The sequence below is a fragment of the Sus scrofa genome, chromosome 13 (genome assembly GCF_054392235.1).
Source record: "Sus scrofa isolate SSC_HxYL_T2T_F1_AM1 chromosome 13, Sscrofa_HxYL_maternal_Yorkshire_Landrace_v2.0, whole genome shotgun sequence".
Lineage (NCBI taxonomy): Eukaryota > Metazoa > Chordata > Mammalia > Artiodactyla > Suidae > Sus > Sus scrofa.
This window is the reverse complement of record NC_139395.1, coordinates 99,265,276-99,285,040: the sequence shown is the minus strand read 5'-3', so window position 1 is coordinate 99,285,040 and position 19,765 is coordinate 99,265,276. Positions and strand designations below refer to the sequence as shown.

Below are 19,765 nucleotides of genomic sequence, written 5' to 3'. Positions count from 1 at the left end.
AGGAGGATGATGTGCTGATCCATTCAGAGCACAAAGTTAAATTCCTTTGCTCCAAAGGGAATTAAAACATACGCTGAAACTCTCATTTAAGGGGCTCACAATCAGGTTAAGGAGAGAAATAGTGAAAGAGAAGGGAAGTGATGCCACCAGATGTAAAGCCCTAGGTGCCAGTCATTGCTCTTCCCCATCATCAATGGACCAGGCTCTCTCTCTTGACCTCACTAATAAATAATCAACAAGCATATGGGATGTAATCTGAGATGCCAGAAACAATGTCACTCTTGTCATTAAGTTAAAGGTTTATAAATGGTTTAGCACAACAATACAGGCTTTAAAATGACAAACATTTATTAGAGAGAAACATTTCTTCAGGGCCCTGAATTGGAATTGAACTATGACTCCTTTACCGATTTCGGTTTACATATGATGGAGATACTGTTTTGTAAAATTTTGATTAAATTTTGGTGACCTGTTAAAATTCAGATATACTCTGTACTGAGAATATTTAAATGTAACTTTTACTTTTGAACCTGAAAATTTCCAGATCAATTTCAATCCTCAAAAACTCCATAAAATACCTTTAAGTTGTGGTTGAAGTCAGAAAATATTAGCACATTGAACAATAGTTGAGGTTTCTATTTCTCTAAATTGCTATTCTTAAGGAAGTTTAGGCTTAAGATTTGTAGGTTTGTAATTAAGTTGAGCTGTCTGATTTCTGTCCTTTCATGATTTTTTATATTAAGGTTATTGAAAGCAAGTTATTGAATCAGTGAAATATTTAAGGATTATAAAAATTATGGAGACATGCATATATATATTCAGAGCACGGAGTTATATATGTATAATTATTCCATTACTAGAACTTTTAGTATACTTGAGTTATCTTGAATTGTATAAGTCAATGAAAAGACTTTTACTTTAATATTAATTTTTTGTTGGCATAAATTATAATTGTTGGAATTAAGGGGGACATTAGAGATTATCTTCTCTAGCTACCTCATTATATAGAGGAAAAAACTAAATCTCAAAGAAATGAAGTAACTTCCCTAAAACTGAATAGCTGCTCATGGTGGCATCCATGTGCTTTTACTCATCCACATGTCTAATAAGGTTTGTGTTCATTTCTAAAGAGCTCTCACTGATAATCTCTGAAAATGGTTCATATGGATGGCATTAGTGACATCTCGTATTTCTTCTTCAGGGGTGATCTAAATGTTTTATCTGTAATATTTATTAGGGACGTTCTGTCAGTAATGTAATAAAATCATCTGAAATTACAACAGAGAAACAAGATGGGACATTCAAGTAAACCTTTTTCAATGGTAAGGGGAAAGGAGATGCCAAGTGAATAGAATGTCCCAGTAGCTATAAATGAATTTGAAATACATTCCTCAAGAAGGAGTCTTAGATTTTGTAGGTCCATCATTCTCATTTCACAGGTGAGAAAATGAAGACTTAGAGACACAAAGGTCATGTTATTAGTTAACCATCGAGCTGGAACTTCTATCTCTACTAAGAGATACTGAAGATGTGTTTTGTTTTGTTTTGCTTGCTTTTTAGGGCTGCACCCACAGCATATAGAGGTTCCCAGGCTAGGGGTTGAAATGGAGCTGCAGCTGCTGGCCTACACCACAGCCACAGCAATGCAGAATCTGAGCCACGTCTATGACCTACACCATAGTTCATGGCAATGCTGGATCCTCAACCCACTGAGCAAGGCCAAGGATCGAACCTGCATCCTCATGGATCCTTTTCGGGTTCGTTAACTGCTAAGCCACGAAGGGAACTCCCTGAAAATGTTTTAAAATAAGTAAATTCTTCAATGATTGTCCTGGAGCGGGGATGTATCTGTGAAATCCAGATGCATCATCATATTGTTTATGCTTACAATATTAGTCTGATAGATTCTGCTTTCCAGGAAGTCAAAAAGAGTGAAATTTCAGAATAAGACCATATAGACTCTTCATTATGAGAGGACAGAACCCATGGTTCCTGTGAGAGTCCTACAAGGAGCATAGTGATAATCGTTGAGGAAGAGAAGAAATAAAACTTTGTTTTAAATTAAACTTATAAAAGCTTTTTTTTTTTAATGGAGATGAACATTTGAGAGTAAACTTTACTGCAGTCATCTCCATCTTCCATACAGATGCAGTTGTACATTTTCTAACTTTTCTTGGTCTTGTACCTAATGCTTATCAATGAATTTGACTAGCAGTTCACCTACCGGCCTACTGCTCTTACTCTCACCAACTATTTGTACAATGTGTCATTTTCCTCTGTATCAAGAACCATAAATATTTTTTTTTCTTAGGCACCAGATTTCCTGTAATACCTTAGCCCAGCCTGCTGTCTGCTTTTCTGCTGGTGTTCCATTGACATGTTTTATCCTTTAGAATACACAATAGATGTTGATGCATTTTTGTCAGTATATCAGGAAATCCAGTTAAAAAAATTCTAGGGATCAGGGGCTTAGGAAAATGTGCAGTTAAAGGAAAGTGAGGGAAAAAGTGATCAGACAGAACATTTTACTACCTTTTATGTTATTGTTAGAAACAATTTCCAAGTTGTTAACCTTAAACTATCATATGAAGGGTTGTAGAAGCCAAGAAAAACCATGTGTGGTTTTAGGTTTGACTCTGCTCATTGGAGATAAATCTAATGCTCTAAATAAAATAATTCATTATAAGAAAAATAGCTTGTTTCTTGGTATCAAGTGTCCTAGGATGCTTTTAAAAATTAGTGGCAGCATTTTAACAATTTTTTTTTGCTTCACCAGGAACAGTAATTGGTAATTGTGTCTCAGGACATTCTATAGCTCTCATTATTTTAGAATCAAAGAATTAGAATCCATAACTGGTTTAAAATATAAGCCATGATGATATTCATTTAAATTGGACTAAAAGCTTAAAAGACTATTAATGGCCAAAGTATTGATTGACAGCAGATGGTGCACTTAGTGCTGCTCGCTTAGAGCCCTATATCCCTTGCTTGTTGTTCATAAGAGAAAAATTGCTCCTTGTGCCCTGATAGCATTAACAATTCCATTACACATCACTGGGGGCTCCCTGACTTTGCAGGGCGTTCACAATGCCATGCGTTTGAGGGTTGGGATCCCAGCTTAGGGGCAGAACAATTTAAACCTCTTAGAATTCTACCTTTGATTTCATGGCCTTACAATATAAGGGATGGTCTCAAAATCAAGTGGAAATCTTGCTTGCTGTTTAGTGTTGAAGGAAAATTTCAAGTCACAAAGTTTAAATTTTTGAATTCATTAAACTAAATTAAATTAAACTGTTAAACTGTGTCTTATCCCCTAAGAAATCCTTAGCAGTTTAGTAGGGCCAGTTGAGTTCACTCAACAGCCTATTTTTCAATATTTAAAGAAAATATCATTACATAGTCAATCATCAAGGCTTTAAAAGCTATCTTTCTTGAAAAAAATCATGAGGCATTAATTTTATCCTAGCACTGCTTGGAGGTGCCTCAGGATAAGATTGGGTTGTTGGGGATGGTGTAGCTCTACCCTACTGACCCATTTACCCTGTTCCAGTCCAGGCCTCCTCCTTGACTGCCAGGCCCATAGGAGGTGTTGAGTGCCATTACACACTTTTCTCGCAGCCTGGGAGGCCCTTTTAAAGCTTTTTACTTATTAAAATGTGGCATGGTTTTTGGAGAAAGCATTGGATACACTCTTGGGGATTTGAATTTTTACATCTTTATGATTTTCTTTTTCTTTCTTTTTTTTTTCAGTAGCTAGATGCATTACTTTGGGCAAGGAACTTAACCTTTAGCCTTACTTTTCTCATTTATAAAATGTGAAAGAGATGAAATATATATCACTAACCTCCCTTCTTGCTACAAAAGCCCTTCAAAATTTAGGCCAAGACTGACCTGAATCTCACAGCTACTCCAGGTCCTCAATAGTTTTTCCCAGAACCGTATCAGCCTATAATGACATCCAAATCTTTTCTCCCAAACAGGACTTTAGTTACCATTCTTAGTTCCTTCAGTCCTGCTCTGATTTGGTATTAAGTACTCAGTAAATCCTCTTGAATTCCTGTTAAAAAGGAAAGAGAGAAAGTTCTACCATCAGAAAGTTATGGATTTGGGATTCGTGGATGTATGTTGTATGAAAATCAGAGTGGCTCTGGTTTAATTTGAAGGAATCTGTAGAAAAGGTTATTAAGAGCCTAATGAACTAAACTTGCTTTCCCTTTTGGTGAAAAAAGGTTGATTTTAAGGAGCTTTAGCAATCAGGACAAAGTTTTCCATGCTGTAAAGTGTAGCCAAAGAAAGGTTGAAAAAGTAGAAAAATTAAAGGCATGTTGATCTATGTATGGTTTTTTATTTTCATTTTTATTTCTTTTTTTAGAGCCTCACCTGTGGCATATGGATTTTCCCAGGCTAGGGGTCGAATGGGAGCTACAGCTGCTGGCCTGCACCACAGCCACAGCAATGTAGGACCCGAGCTGTGTCTGCGACCTACACCACAGTTCATGGCAATGCCAGATTCCCGACCCACTGAGCAAGGCCAAGGATGGAACCTACGTCCTCATAGATACTAGTCAGATTTGTTTCCACTGTGCCACAATGTGAACTCCTATGTAGGTTTTTAAAAGTTGATTTTAAGAAAATAACCTCCTGTATATTCCGCTATGCTTCTGAATCCCTAAGGAGCTACAGAGGAAGCCCTCAGAGCAAACTACTCCATTACTTCAAAGGATTCCCCTCTTGGGTTCTAAAGGCTAATGAGTGTGCACATCAAGAAAATGAGTTTAGGATTTAAACTATTTACAGAGTATTATATATAGTCTAAATTGAATTAAAATTATATGGCTAGGCAAGTGGGAACATAAAGAAATAACATTTGTTAAACATTTATTATGTCAGAATAACAATAAAAATTACATGGTAACAAATAACCATAATAAAAATAGCTAACACAAATAGCATTTACAATATGATCTATGCTATCATAAGTACGTTAAATATATTAACTCATTTAATCCTTACAACAAGCATTTTTTAGATGGGGAAACTGAGACGCCAAAGATTAAGTAACTTGCTTAATGTCACACATCTGTTAGATGCCACAGCTGGGACTCAGACCTTGGCAGTTTGTCTTCATGAGGCTATTGTGTATCACAAGTATGGGTGTGTTTGTGTGTGCATGCGTGTATTGCCAGGGGTGTGGGAGGGGAAGTTGTATCTTGTTTATGTTACAGGTGATGAAACCAAGACTGAGAGACATAAAGTGACTTGCTGGTAACTGCCAGGGTTGAATTTCAAAACCTGTACTGTAAAATCCATGTTTTTCATCTATACCACACATTTAGCCTTAGAAAGGTTGTTGTTATTTAATAAATGTAATCCTGTACCAGGTGAGTGTACCTTAGAAAATGTATAGGCAAAGGAGATTGAGAGATGTAACTACGTATTAACTCTCGTTGCTAATCATCACCATATCTGTGAAGAATAGGCATGAGGATCTTCTGTTTGTATATAAGGAAACAAACTTCAACACAAACTATGGCCAAGGCCCACAATAATTATCAAGAGCACTGTTTTTGAAAACTAGTGCCCTCAAATTTTGACTGCATTTGTCCTCTCATCAAAGTCTCCTGTTGGTGTTTAACTCTCCCACGAAGTTAGGAGTGGAGAGAGGTTGGGGAAGGGAAATGAGTAGTTAAGTTTTCTTTTTACCTTGAGGCCTCATAAATGTCATACTGTCGATAGCAAAAAGCCCAGCATGAGAAAGACAGTGGGAGCAGTATCGTGAAAGTACATCCATGCCAAGTAGCTGGGTTGAAATGTGCCAGGGAGAGTGATGAGGCTAACCTGAACACACCTGCCCCAGCATCAGGGAAGATGGTGTTGCAAGTCCACATTCATTCTGGTTTTAAATGCCTGTGGTTGTTAGAATGGGTGGGGAAGGTACTGAAGTGCTTTAATTGTATGGAGTGTGCAAAATAGGCTTTCGTCATATGTTAGTTTAATTGAATTACATTTTTGGAAGAGACTGAAGATAGAAATCCTTAATTATGCCCCCTGGGGTCTCCAGGCTTGATGAGACCTATGTGAACCTATGGTTACGTGGATGTTGATGGAATTGACAATAACCATGATGGTACTCATATTGTTGGAAACTGTTACCTTACAGGACAGTGCTTCTCAAGTGACGTCCCAGGACTAGCAGCATCAGTATCACCTGAAAACTTGTTAGAAATGCAAATAATATGTCACCTCCAACCCAGACCTACTTAATTATAACTTGGGATGGGGTCCAGCAAAGCAGTGGGATTTTTTTGTTTGTTTGTTTGCTTTTTTGCTTTTTGTTTTTTTGGCCATGCCTGTGCCATGCAGATAGTTCCCAGGTCTGGGATCAAACCTGCACCACAGCAGTGACAACACTGTATCTATGCCACCAGGGAACTCCACAAAGCAGTGTTTTAACAAAACTTCCAGAGGATTCTGATGCATTAAAGTATGAGAACTACTAGGGAAATAAAATTGAACATGCAGTTCCTTGTTTTATCTTTTTCATTCCTCCCATCTTTTTTCTTTCTCACTCCATTACCTTCTTGTGATGAAGAGAGTTTGGTAGACAATCTCCATGTATTGGAGAGTCCCTTCCTCTTTCATTATCTATAATACTTTGTGACATTTCCACCTCTGGTTTGAGAAAAAAAAAATAGACCTTGTGTAAACATTATAAAGTAAGAATCATTTTGTTTTAGTCAGTATCTATCCAGTTAGATATATTTATCTCTTTATTTCTGTAAATTTCCCAAGATGGTTTCACGGAAGGGTATTAGTTGTGTATAAGCTGGTGGCTGAGGTAGCTTCTAGAGGAAAGTTACCCATAGTGCTAGGAATCCCAGAGTGCTGTGAAACGTGTGCGTTGTGCTTGTGTGTGTGTTTTGCGTGCATGAGTGTGTTTGGGTATGTTGTGTGCATGAGTGTGTCACATGTATATTGTCTGGTATGCACCAAAGATGGCAGCACACCTTGGACAGCCCACTATGGTGGAGGATCTCATGGTTGGGACTCTCTGTCATTTCCCATGTGACTTTAACCTGTGAGAAGATAGAACTTTGAATGGATTAGGCATCCCAAGGTGGAATAGCTTCATTGGCCACTTTCCACTTTGAAGTATTGTGGGATGCTCTTGCTGGCAGATGCCCCAGACCTGTTCTGAAATCTTTATGGGCATCTTTTCTTCACTAAGGCAAGCTGATAGTGAGCCAGCATAAAGCAATAAATTGTGTCCCTTTTAGCAACCTCCACACTTTCTTTTAGTCCTTTGAATTTAGAAGGTTGGTGGGAGGGCAGAGAAAGAACAAAAGCCCTAAATAACCAGAAGACATTGTATATTTTTACTTTCAGTTCTATCCCTGACTAATCTTGGTGCAAAACTAACTGCTAAAAGAAAGTGTTAGGAAATGCATTTAGCATTTGAAACTCAAACCCATATCATATTTCTAAATCAGTGTTATGACAGAGGCTTTGATAAGATGGTAGAGGTGAATAAATGTCAAACAGCTAAAAAATTGTGGAGATTCCAGTTAATGTCTAATACTTTTGAATACTATCTTAAAGACAGTTAAATGGTGTCCACTGATTTGGCTTCCTTAGAATATTTATCACACCGTTTCCTTCTTCACTTCCACATCTGGATCCCTAGTTCATACACATTTTTAATCTGAGTGATTGAAATAAAATCTTAGATTCCCTGCCTTGAAGAGTCTCCCATTGTAAAAAGTCTTAAGAGTGATTAAGAACACTCCTCCTTGGGCTTTATTTTATTCCTGTCATCTTGAAATTCCTCTTTTTCACAAAACATAATTTTAATGTTAACTTCCTCTCCATGTTTCCACTGTTTCTCAATTCTCTTTTCTCTCTTCAGGTAATTATCTCCAAACACTCTTCTACTCCAAAATAGAGCAAATCTGCCTCCCCAAAAGGAGCTTACTCTGTTCTTCCTCAGGATTTTCTTGGCAACCATCTTTCCCTCTGGAACACCCTCTGCTTCTCAGCTGCCCTGGGGCCCTTGATCTCAGATGCCCTATTGGGCCACCCAAACTGCTTAATGTGCCTGATGAGCCATTTATTTGTTCACTGATTTCCGTATGATTCTCCCTAGAAAAATCCATGCCCTTTTCTCTACCTTGCACACTCTATGCATCATGAAGAAGCTCCTTTGTGAAGCCTTTCTTAACACTTTTAGGGGTGGAAATAGTTGATCTTCTTTAAGATTCCTTGGGACTTTGTACATTGACTTGGTAAAAAATAAAAGCATTTGTATCTGTTAGGATGTATTCAGCAGCTAGTTATAGACACCCTGACTCAAACAGGCCGAAGAAATCTGGACATTTATATCTCCCATAACTAGAAGTTTAGAAAAGAGTAGTCTATAGGGCTGGATGATTTAGCAGCCTCCTATTGTCGTCAAAGACCCAGTTCTTTCCTTTTCTCTGCTTTGCTATTCCCAGTGCTGACTTCAGTATCAGGATGGGAGTGAGATGGGTATGGCAGTTTCTGATGTCCTAACCGGGCCCTGAGGAAGAAGAGAGTTTCTCTCCCCTCTTCCTCTCTCTTAGGATGTCAGAAATTTTCTAAGAAGCCTCCCAGCAAGCTTCCCTTCATATTTTATTGACTAAAATAGAGTCACATGCCTTCTAGTACCAATTATAAGCAAGGGGAATGGAAACATCCTTGGAACTGAGAGAGAGGTCAACTTACCCTAAGCATGTATGGGGAGGGGTAGTTTGCTGAACAAATCAAGACTTTGTTGCGAAAATGAGGGGAAAGATGCTGGGTTGGCAATAAACAGTGTCTAATACCCTTTCCAAGTTGAAATATAATATTACATAGTTGAAGGATGATATATCTTCCTTTTTCAAGTAAGAGACAATACCTGATTTATCTAAATTATTTTTGGTAGCAACTCAGTGCACAGAGTGAAAAACCTACAAAACTCAGTTCTTCTACAATCTTCATGTATTAACTACATTTTCTTAAGGCCCTTAGTTCTCTCCAATATCATGTGGCATTTAAATATAAACCTGTGTAGCAGTCTAATTAGATGCATGAGTATAGCTGGGCTGGTTGCATTATGAGATTCCAGGGGAGTATCACTCTGACTGGAAGAGAATCTGAAGGGAGCCTGCTGAAATGTGCCAGGTAGTGTGGCAGTGTGTGTGATGGTGTGTGAACATGATTACTGGTTTGAACATAGCCAAAGAGGTTTCAACACTTTGTGTTTTAAAAACCATCCTGTAATCCATCTCATTATATATAAATATAGTCTTTATATAGAAAAGTAAATCCCCATTCATATTCCTCTAAGAAAAGACCCTTTTTTGATGCTTAAGCATCATGTAGAATGACTGTCAATGAGATGCAGGGGAATTGGTTATGAAATTCAGACATAATATAAGAAGATACTTAGAAAACTCTTGTTGTACCTGATTCTTACTGGAAATCAGTATCACAGGATTAGGCCAAGGGAAAAGGACTGGTAGGATTAAAATGTTTTAATATTTTATGATCAGGGACATATTTTATTCATTTTTATAACTCTCATAAGTACTAGAGAAATGCCTTTTGTGTCTGTAGCATGGAAGCAGAATGAGGGAGGGAGAGGGGTTTTCTCTCATTTTCAGTGTGAAGAATGGAAAGCCAGTCCAGAAAGATAAGGCTCATATTCCTAAATGCTCCTCTTTTTTTTTTTTTTAAAGGGCCACACCTGCAGCATATGGAAGTTCTCTGAGATAGAATCAGAGCTACAGTTGCTGGCTTACACCACAGCCACAGCAACATAGGATCCAAGCTGTGTCTGCCACCTACACCACAGCTCATGGCAATGCCAGATCCTTAACCCACTGAATGAGGCCAGGGATTGAACCTGCATCCTCGTAGATACTAGTCTGATTCGTTTCTGCTGTGCCACAATAGGAACTCCCATATTCCTAAATGTTCCTCGTTTTGAGTGCTCATGAGCTCTTTCCTCCTTCCTTCCTCCCTCCCTCCTTCCTTCTCCCACAGACATCACCATATCAACTATAAGTCAGGCATCTGCTGAATTATGTTGCAAGCTCAGAAAGGACAGGGACATCACAACATTTGGTTTGATGCTCCTTTTCTTTTTCTTTATTTTTTTTCATTTTTAAAAGTTTTTGGTTTGATGCTTCTTACATGTGACATTTGAAAATGTTGGCCACTGACTAACTGCATAAATTCAGAGGACCTTTTTCTTCTTGAATCCAAGGGAATTTGTGGACTTGGAGAAAGTTGGTTTGCAACTGCCTTAAGTGTTTGGCTTTTCTAGAGAAAAAAGAGATGAACAGTACAGTTTCTTCCCTAAACGGAATCATGGTCTGGTAGGGGGTGACAAAGCCAAAGCCTCAAAACAATGTTGAACAATATACGTCTTTATAAAACTGGGCCTTAAAGGGTGTGGTTCAAACTGTAAGTACTCAAAGTTGGGAAACTCAGTGAGTACAGGTTGCATCAGAGAACCCCTCCCCCCTTCCCAGGTGGGATTTGAGATGGACTTCGTAGGATTGTGAGTGCTTTGGGGATGACGGATGTTGTCCACCTTCCATTATGGGACTTGCATACTGCTGGGGAAAGGTCAGGGTTCATTAAAGAGTAGGTTCCCACTATTGTCACCCTAGTTGCCAGATGCTCAGACGTATAGGCCCATGGGATACGTCTGGACTAGAGTTTCTGTCTGGAGGAGGTAATGCCTGGCCAGGTGACAGAGCTCAGCAAAGTATCATGCTTCTGAGGCTATGACCTGGGATCAGGGCTATGCACACATGTGTTGGTGGTATTGCTTAGATGGGACAGGCTGCCTCCTTTTCTCCGTGGGCAAGAAGGACTCTGGTTCATGGCTTACCAAAGAGAGTACTAGTTTATGTCCATAAGCTGTGGTAGACATTCCCTTCTTTCCTTCTTCTGTACATAAGTGGTTGATGCTTTCTTTATCCTGTATCTTTGTGGGAATATAAGAATGACCCCTTTTCATTAGCATTTTCTTTCTACTAGCAATCAGTCACCTGTTCTCATACAACATTGGGCTGGAGTGTTTTAACTCAAGACTCTGCATTTGTGTGAGCATTGGCTAGAGCTCTGAGTGGCTGTCAAAAGCATTATGAGTGTCTATGGGTAGGTTTCTGGCCTCCAATATTAAGGATTTTCCAGTTGCTGCTGCTGCAACAGAGGCACACCAATGGCTGGATGCATTTGTTAACCAAGTACATGGTGAGGCTGCAGCTTCCCCCTCGCCCTTACAGTGTACCAAGATACTGCTTTCTCTCAATCCTTGAGGTTGGAGAGAATCAGAGCCTTTTGTCTAGTGTGTTACTTTGGGTCCTCCAACAAGCAGATGTTGAAAAGAGATTAGTTGCACAAAAGAGTTATCAGGGTAAATTCCTTTAATGAAAGATGGGGAGGGATCCTGCGGATGCTAGGTCACCTGTCAGGCCTTGGTGCAGCCCCAAGCAACTCTGGTGGAGAGAAAGAAGGAGGGGAGGCTGGGTAGGAAAAGGTTTAGGTTGTGGTGCAATTCTAAAAAAGGTTTGGCCTGGCTGATGCAGAGTCTTTGAGCCATCTCCATGTCTTAGTGCCCCTGCTGACATCAGTCATTGATGACCGCAGCATGAATGCAGTTGTGTATTCCAGATCATCAGTTAACTGTACTCCTCATAGTGGGAGATCTATTTGAATGGTGTATTTGCATAGCCATACATCTGGTCACTCTGGTGGCAAGCACCTCCACTCCACTTATTCTTAGCCTCTTCTTGAAGGCTCAGACCAGAGCTGATACAGCGGGCCAGGGATGGCCATTTAGGTTTTGAGGCATTGTATGAATTTACCCACAGAAGCCCAGGTACTAAGCATTTGTTGTTATGACAATTACTTGTTTTCCCTGCTTGGAAAAAAAATAATGGATACTTCACCTTTACTTCTTGTTATTGAGTTGAAAGTATATTGCAAAAATAAGCAGCTTACCCAGTGGAAATTTCAAATAATATTAAACAGGTTCTTTCCATTCAGAGCCTGGACAGCTAGTATCTTGTTTCTCTTCTTTATATTTCTCACTTAGCAGAAATAGGGGTCATAGTATCATTCATAGTATCTGCCAAGTAGATTTTAGAAACCTAATACTTCCTAGGATTCAACTAGAGTATTAGAAAATCTATGTTCTTATATGGGCACCCAAACCATGTACGTGATGTGTCTTCCCTTCTCTTCCCTGACTAGTTTTATTGTAGTAATTTGACGCTTATGTGGAAGGCAGCCCACTGGTCTCTGATGGATCAAATGCTCATGGTGATTACACATTCATCACTTATTTTTTTCTTAGCAAAGCTTAGGATAACATATTTCTCACTATCAAGGAGGAATGGGCTAGATGCCGAAGCAGGAACAAGTAAGGTAAAAATATTCTTGACGGAAATCTATTTTCATTCTCTCCTCTCACTCAAGTTCTCCATATTATTGCCAAAGTGATAGCTCTTATATGAAAATTTGACTTTTATTCTCCTGCCTAAAATCTTTCAATAGTTCTATATTACCAATGGGTTAAAAATAAAAACTTTTTAGCATGACAGAGTAGCCTTTTTACAAGCTGGCCCCTATAGTCTAGTTTCTCTCTCTCTCTCTTCACTTATTCTCTTCTTACTCCACTGCTGATTCCCTAAATCCATCAGATTTCTTAAGTCCCTCTGTATTTATACATTATGTTATTAGGTTACCCTAGCGACTGTTAACACAGAAGCACTCCCATTTCAGTGACTACATAAGAGCAGTTAGCTTTTCACTCATATAACAGCCCAATGGAGGTTTTCCTGGTTGGTGGATGGCTTTCCCCCACCTACTATCTCAGGGATCCAGGCTTCCTCAGTGCCATCTCTCTCTCTACCTCCACAGCCTTTGTTTCCTCCTGATCCATCTAATAGATGGGGAAAGAGAAGGGAGAAAACTCACCTACTTCTTCAGTGCTGTGGCACCTATCATGCTTTTGCTTCTATGTCATTGGTGAGAAACCAGCCTGATGCAAGACAGCCAGAAACACAATCTCTGGCTGAGCAGCCATTTCCTGACAGCTATTCTGCACAATGACAAACAAAAATCCTAGGGAATGGTTAGCTGTCTCTGCTGTTACTGACATGCTGCCACCCACATGTGCAGCCTGGATCCCAGCTCAGTCCCTGATTCAGCTCATCTGGACAAATCTTATGTGACCTTTTAAGATTCAGCTAAAGTTTCGCATCGTTCAAAGGGCTTTGGAGTGTCTCCTCTCCATACTCATATAACACAGAGTCCTTACCAGCTGTCACAGCACATGTCATGTTGTATTATAATTGTTTGCTTATGGTCTTCATTTTACAAAGTTCAGCTTCTGTAGGACTGAGACTGTATTTTTATTTTAAATCCATAAATGTCTGGCACAATATATGCACCTAACAAATGCTTTATTAAATAAAAGAAAGGCAATTAGATGACTGGAGTCACAAAAGAGTGGTAAAACCCTCAACATTTGATGTTCTGAAGAGTGAACTGTGTATTTATCCTAAAACAAACACATAAACCCTAATTTTAAATTGAGGAATATGTGGGCCTCTAAAGTTTTTTGCTATTTGTTAATAAATCACAACATTTAGAGAATTCACATTTATCAGACAGATTACCATGAGCATCCTAACAGAATTTATAAACTTAAAATTCAAGGATTGTTACTTGGGCTCAACTCTTCACTAAAAGGAATACTGTACATTATAATGTGTTTGGCTACAGGTAAACAGAAACTTGATTTAAAATTGTTAGAAAAATTAGAAAATGTTTTATGTCACATAACAAGTCTAGAATTAGGGTAGTTCCAGGATAGGTTGATCCCAGGCTCAGTGAAATCATTTAGGACCTGAGTTCTGTCTGTATCTTAGTCCTGCCACCCTCAGTATATTGACTATGTCCTTGGACTGCATCCCCTCAAGGTCACAAGACACCCGCCAGCAAAAAATGGAGAAACATATTGCCTTGATCATGTCTTGAGGAAGAGAATAAGAACAAGTATCCCCTAACCCTGGTATATAAGTGCTACCTTTTAGGCTGATGGGGCTGTCTCATGTATGTGCTGATCTATAGACCAGAAACTTTTTCCAGGGGAATTCCATGTCCTGACGGATTAGATTACTCAGTATCTGTCACAAAGCCAAGGTTTTCTTGAAGTACTTGGATGAATAGAAGAGGTGGGTAGCACTTCTCTCCAAAATTTGTGGGTACATTAGGAAGGAAAAAAGGGGGGACTATTAACAGTGTGCATCACAAATATTTTAACCATACAATTTATTGAACTGCTATCTGTGGAAGAGTGAACAATTTTCTAAACCAGATAATGACCCTTTCTCATGCCACCTGTTTAAATTCCAAATCATATATTTAAAAGCATCCGATAATGAACATTTTACATTACATTCCTCCAGTGCAATTATTTATTCTTTATTTTAGGCCTTGTAATGGGGTTAATTTTACGATATGCTACAGCACCAACTGATATTGAAAGTGGAACTGTGTATGATTGTGGAAAACTGGTCTTCAGTCCATCAACTCTATTGATTAATATCAGTAACCAAGTTCATGAATATAAATACAAGAGAGAAATAAGTCAGCACAACATCAGTCCTCACCAAGGCAATGCGATACTTGAAAAGGTAAGAATCCTACTGGCCATATATTTCTGTTTTCCAGTATAAATAATTGTATCATATGTAATACATTCACATATATGCATAAGCTCCTTTTTAACACCATATTAATAGGGTAATTTAGTTGACTAAGCAGTTAATGCCTTGATATACTCTTATTGTAAGCTCAGTTGTCTGCATTTTTCCCTAGAAGTCAGAAAATAATACTTTTTAATATAATTGTTTTGCAAGCTACAGTTACATTAGGTAAAAAGACAATTCAAGGAGTTCCCGTCGTGGTGCAGTGGTTAACGAATCCGACTAGGAACCATGAGGTTGCGGGTTCGATCCCTGCCCTTGCTCAGTGTGTTAATGATCCGGTGTTGCCGTGAGCTGTGGTGTAGGTCGCAGACGTGGCTCAGATCCCGAGTTGCTGTGGCTCTGGCGTAGGCTGGCAGCTACAGCTCCGATTAGACCCCTAGCCTGAGAACTTCCATATGCCACGGGAGCGGCCCAAGAAATTGCAAAAAAGACAAAAAAAAAAAAAAAAAAAAAAAAAAAAGACAATTCATCTGACTCTGCCTTTCATGATACCTGATTCAAATTTTCACACATGTGTTTTAAGTGTCACTGAGTTGGTTACTCGGTTCATATGTTCATTAAGTCAAAAGGAAAATGGAGGGGAGTAAAAAATTTGCACTTACAAGTCTTGGTCTAGGATGGCTGACTTTGTCCTGTTAACAGAAAACATTGGCCACTTGGCTATTTATGGATACCCTGACACAGAATCTCATGGGATCCTAACTCTGTCATTTTAGTTAGGGAATCATAGATTGAAAAAAAGAAAAATTGTGAAGTTGCTCATCTTTTACAAAATGGTTTTACTATTGCAAATATGTGAACTGCTTCAGTTATTGGAAAGAAACTTCTTTTGCTCTCAGTACTCTGAGTCAGAGAATGGGTGGAGTTGCCTTTGTGGCACTTTGTGTGTGGATCAGTCTTTGGAACAAGTGAATTGGTATTTAATGACCCAAGTACATGCTAAAAACTATGATCTCACATCACTTATTCTAGATAGTTTTGTGTCAGAGCTGAGAAGTTTTACGTTATGGAAGTACATTTTATCACTTTTATTCCGTATAGATTTAGTTTCGTTTTAAAATATGTATATATCTTTTCCATTTTGAGAGAGTTGAGACAGGAGGAAATATGTGATCTACCATTTTTCCTTATTTAAGATGAATGTAATTTTTACTGTTTTTTTTTCATATTATCTTCTACTAGCTCCTTTCTAGATTAAATTCATCCTAGCACTTGGTGAGAGCTCAGGAAAGCCAAACTAATTATAATATTAACCTAAATCAGATTTATGAAAGTGAATTGAAGCACAAAAAAGCAAATGAAATAATGTATTTCTGAAGTAAATAGAGGCAACTTCTAGATCTGCTATTTTGGATGATCTCTTCCATGAGATTTGTTCTGTTCACATGGATAATAGAAAATTATCTATTTTGAAAGAAACAATTTTTTAAATGACCTTGTTAGCAGCATAGGATTTAAATACACACTTTGGTTTTATTTTGGTTAGTACCAGAACATAAATTATTTTCCTCCTCTCTTACCTAATGTTATCTGCATTTCTTTATTTTCTTTTTAGGACCACACCTGTGGCATATGGAAGTTCCCACAGCAGGGGTCGAATTGGAGCTACAGCTGCCAGCCTACACCATAGCCACAGCAATGCCAGATTCGAGCCACATCTGTGACCTATACCACAGCTCATGGCAATGCTGGATCCTTAACCCACTGAGCAAGGCCAGGGATCAAGCCTGCGTCCTCATGGATACTAGTCGGGTTTGTGAGCCACAACAGGAACTCCTTTATCTGCATTTCTAAGCAGCACTATTTCTCCAAAGAGTGTGACCCAAAAAGATGCTGATAATTAACTCTGTTATTATAGCAATTTTATTCTCTAACAGGATTGCCAACAAACACCTGAGCAGAAATTTTGTTATTATATTATTGACATAGTGATTTTTTTTATCAGCCACCAAACTCCAGTGTTTGCTCTTGAAAAATTAAGGCAAGAGATGGAGAAAATGTCTAGGTTTTTGGGGCCCTTTTGGTTTTTACATTGGATGGATTATGAGTTCTGCACCTGAAATGTTTAAATTACCTTGTTTGGCTCAATTATATTATAGATTTTTTTTTTTTTTAGAAATTATGTGACTTATTGAGTCACTATTAGCACTTGTTCCCCTTAGCATCCAAATTTGAGAATAGGTGACTCAGTACCCAGGGTAAATCCCCCAGCTCATTGCTAGTGGAGAAAGGGGCATCCACTGGTACACTTATACCATATTAGACAACTTTAAGTGGAAAGAATCTTTTTTATAAATGGCCAGAGTATATCTTAAATGAGTATTTGTTGCTTATGTGCCATGTAGGGGGACCCTAGTTTGTGAAAATGAAATGCCCGTAATCTGTCTTCCTTACTAGGAATTCTCCATTGCATGCAACTTATATTTATATAAGCCAATCAATTATCAATCTATGTCAGATACAAAAGAATTCTCAAAAAGGATCTATTTATTGGAAGGCTTATAGGGAGGTAACATGGGGTAATGGGAAAAAAACCAGGACCAGATAGATCTGCCAGACTGTCCTAAATTCCTTGAATTTCCTAATCTCCAACTTTCTTATTTGTAAAGTGGGGAGATTAGAACTATTTTACAGGGTTGTTTTAATGTTTAAATGGGTGATGTATACTGCTGTAAGGCCCTTGGCATCATACTGCTATCACTGCCTCTGCTACTACTAATACTGCCACTTCTAATACCACCACCAGCACCATCACCTCTGCACTACCTCCAGCTACCACTGCTGCCACTAGGTATGTTTGAATGCTTAGTATATGCCAGGAATTAACAAACTATATGGTTAGTTTTTTTTTTTCCATTTATTTAACATCCCTTGGGGAGATAAGACCAATGTATAATATATGCTAGAATATAATTCAGTTCCAAATTGTATCATAGAGACTATGAGGATTATAAAACTTTACAAATTAGTTTTCAAAGACACTTAAACTTGTTAGGGAGGCTTCTTGAAGGAGGTGGGACCTGAGAAGGGCTTGGAAGGATGGGTATGGTTTGGATAGGCAGCAGGATTCAGTTCAGTAGGTCTGGGCGGGATAATGAGCCTGCAGGAAGTAGTTATCTAGGTGAGAAGAGAAGAGAGGGCTTCATGGATGCTTTGAATCAATGAAACCTGCTTGGTTTGTAGGAACAGGGTGAAGAAAAGAATCTAAGATTCTAAGGTTTCAGGTCAGGTCTGGCTAGGAGAAAATGAGAGTCCCAGGATAGAGGCAAGGGAAAGAAAGATTTGTGGAAGAAGATGGGTAAAAATGACCGTAGATCTGCATTTAGAGAGAGAACATTGAATTTAGAGAAGAAAGAGACCTGACTTCATTAAGTTGAACTCCATCATTTTATGGATGAGTAAAAGAACAACGTAAGCCCTAAAGTGATTTGTTAGTGGTTTTCAAACTTGTCTTTACTTTGGAGTCATACGAAGCTTCAAAAAACCCTGATGCTTGTGTGCCAATGCTTGTGATTTTACTGGTTTGGGGTGCAGCCTGAGCTTTGGAATTCTTAGATAATCACCAGGTGATTCTAATGTATAAACAGATTTGGGAACCACTGATTTAAATGCCATGTTGTGTTCAGGTTAATATGGTGAGGAAATAAATGTCACTTTTGTGTTTCCCTTCACCTCCACTGCTGCAGATCTATCAACCTCTTTTACACTAAAAGCACTTTTTTTTTTTTGCTTCAGGACCTCTCCAGACTTTATTCTTTTTGCTCAAAATGACCTTACTTCTGCTTCTTGGATGTCAGGCTCCTTTTTATCCCTAGAATATGCCATCTCTTCAGAGAGGTCTTGCCCTGTGATTTTTATCACACTGTATCCCCCCACCCTCTCTCCCATATTCTTTCTTGCCTGTTCTTTTGTTTTAAAGTACTTAGCACTATTTGAAATTTTGTGTATTTTCTTGATGATTAATTATCATTCTTATATTGTTTGATGTCCACTGGACTATACACTTCACAAAGGCAGGGACCATGCCTTTTTTATTACCCAGTGTACCTTTGAAGCCTACTACAGTGCCCAGTTCATATTGTTGCTAAATAGTTTGTGAATGAATGAATGAAAGAATCTGAGTGCTTGGTGGGATGAATACAGCTAGAATATTTGGAAGTTATCATCTTAGAGCTGGTAGAATAATGCCCTGCATGCTTAATGGTTGACAAAACTAAGATATTATCTAATTTTAGTTGTGTGCATGCAGATATAAGTTCATATCCAGAGAAATTACCTGGTTCATCCACTGGTCAGAGGCAGAACTGACCCATAGTACTTTGAGTCCTAGTGGTTTATCATACCCCACACCACTGGATGGGCTCCTAAGTGGCCCTGTGGACAGAGAAGGGCAGGGTGCCTCAGGCTGAGGTCTGAGGAATTCCACACTAAGACAGGTAGAAGGAGATGAGCACCAATGCTAGAAAGAGAAGAGGATGGACAGAGAACGGAAAAGAGGTCCAGTGGAGTGGCATCACTGAGTCCTTTTCCTTTGTGGTCTAGATTAAAGGGAGTATTTGGCCTTTGTTTCCAAAGCTACAGGATGAGGAAATGAGTTTTACTCTCCAAAGAATGTAGTTTAGGGGCTTGGATGAAATTACTGACTTCAGGACTTGGAAAGGCTGGAATAAATTCCTACGCTATATAGTCATCTCTTGGAATATTTGTAAGAGCATGTATATTTCTGGGATGGTTAGGCATTGAGGTACTTGGAAACACCACCGGGCTTGATGGTTCCCTAAGTTTCTTCCAATAAGAAGATATAAAACTGGAAAATATTAGAGCTGTTGGCATTTATATAAGCATCAGTGTGTGCTGTGCTTTTATGCCATGTTATGAACATGAAAAGTTCAGGAAATGCCATATGCCAAGCTTCTTTTGTTCATGCTCAATAGACATCAAAGTGTAGAAAAGAAAAAAAAATTTTTGCT

At 38.6% G+C, this 19,765-nt stretch overlaps 1 protein-coding gene across 9 annotated transcripts in view; it reads left to right on the top strand.

Annotated features, from left to right (window-relative positions):
• Nucleotides 1-19,765, top strand: part of SLC9A9 (solute carrier family 9 member A9) — a 685,137-nt gene that overhangs the window by 133,809 nt on the left and 531,563 nt on the right. For 5 of the 9 annotated variants that reach the window (XM_084989943.1, XM_084989941.1, XM_084989944.1 and 2 more), the window contains one exon: nt 14,518-14,720. The exons of the other annotated variants lie outside the window; for them this stretch is intronic. In XM_084989943.1, the coding sequence (XP_084846069.1) occupies nt 14,518-14,720 (203 nt within the window). The remainder of the gene's footprint in view (nt 1-14,517; nt 14,721-19,765) is intronic. 9 annotated transcript variants of the gene reach the window in all.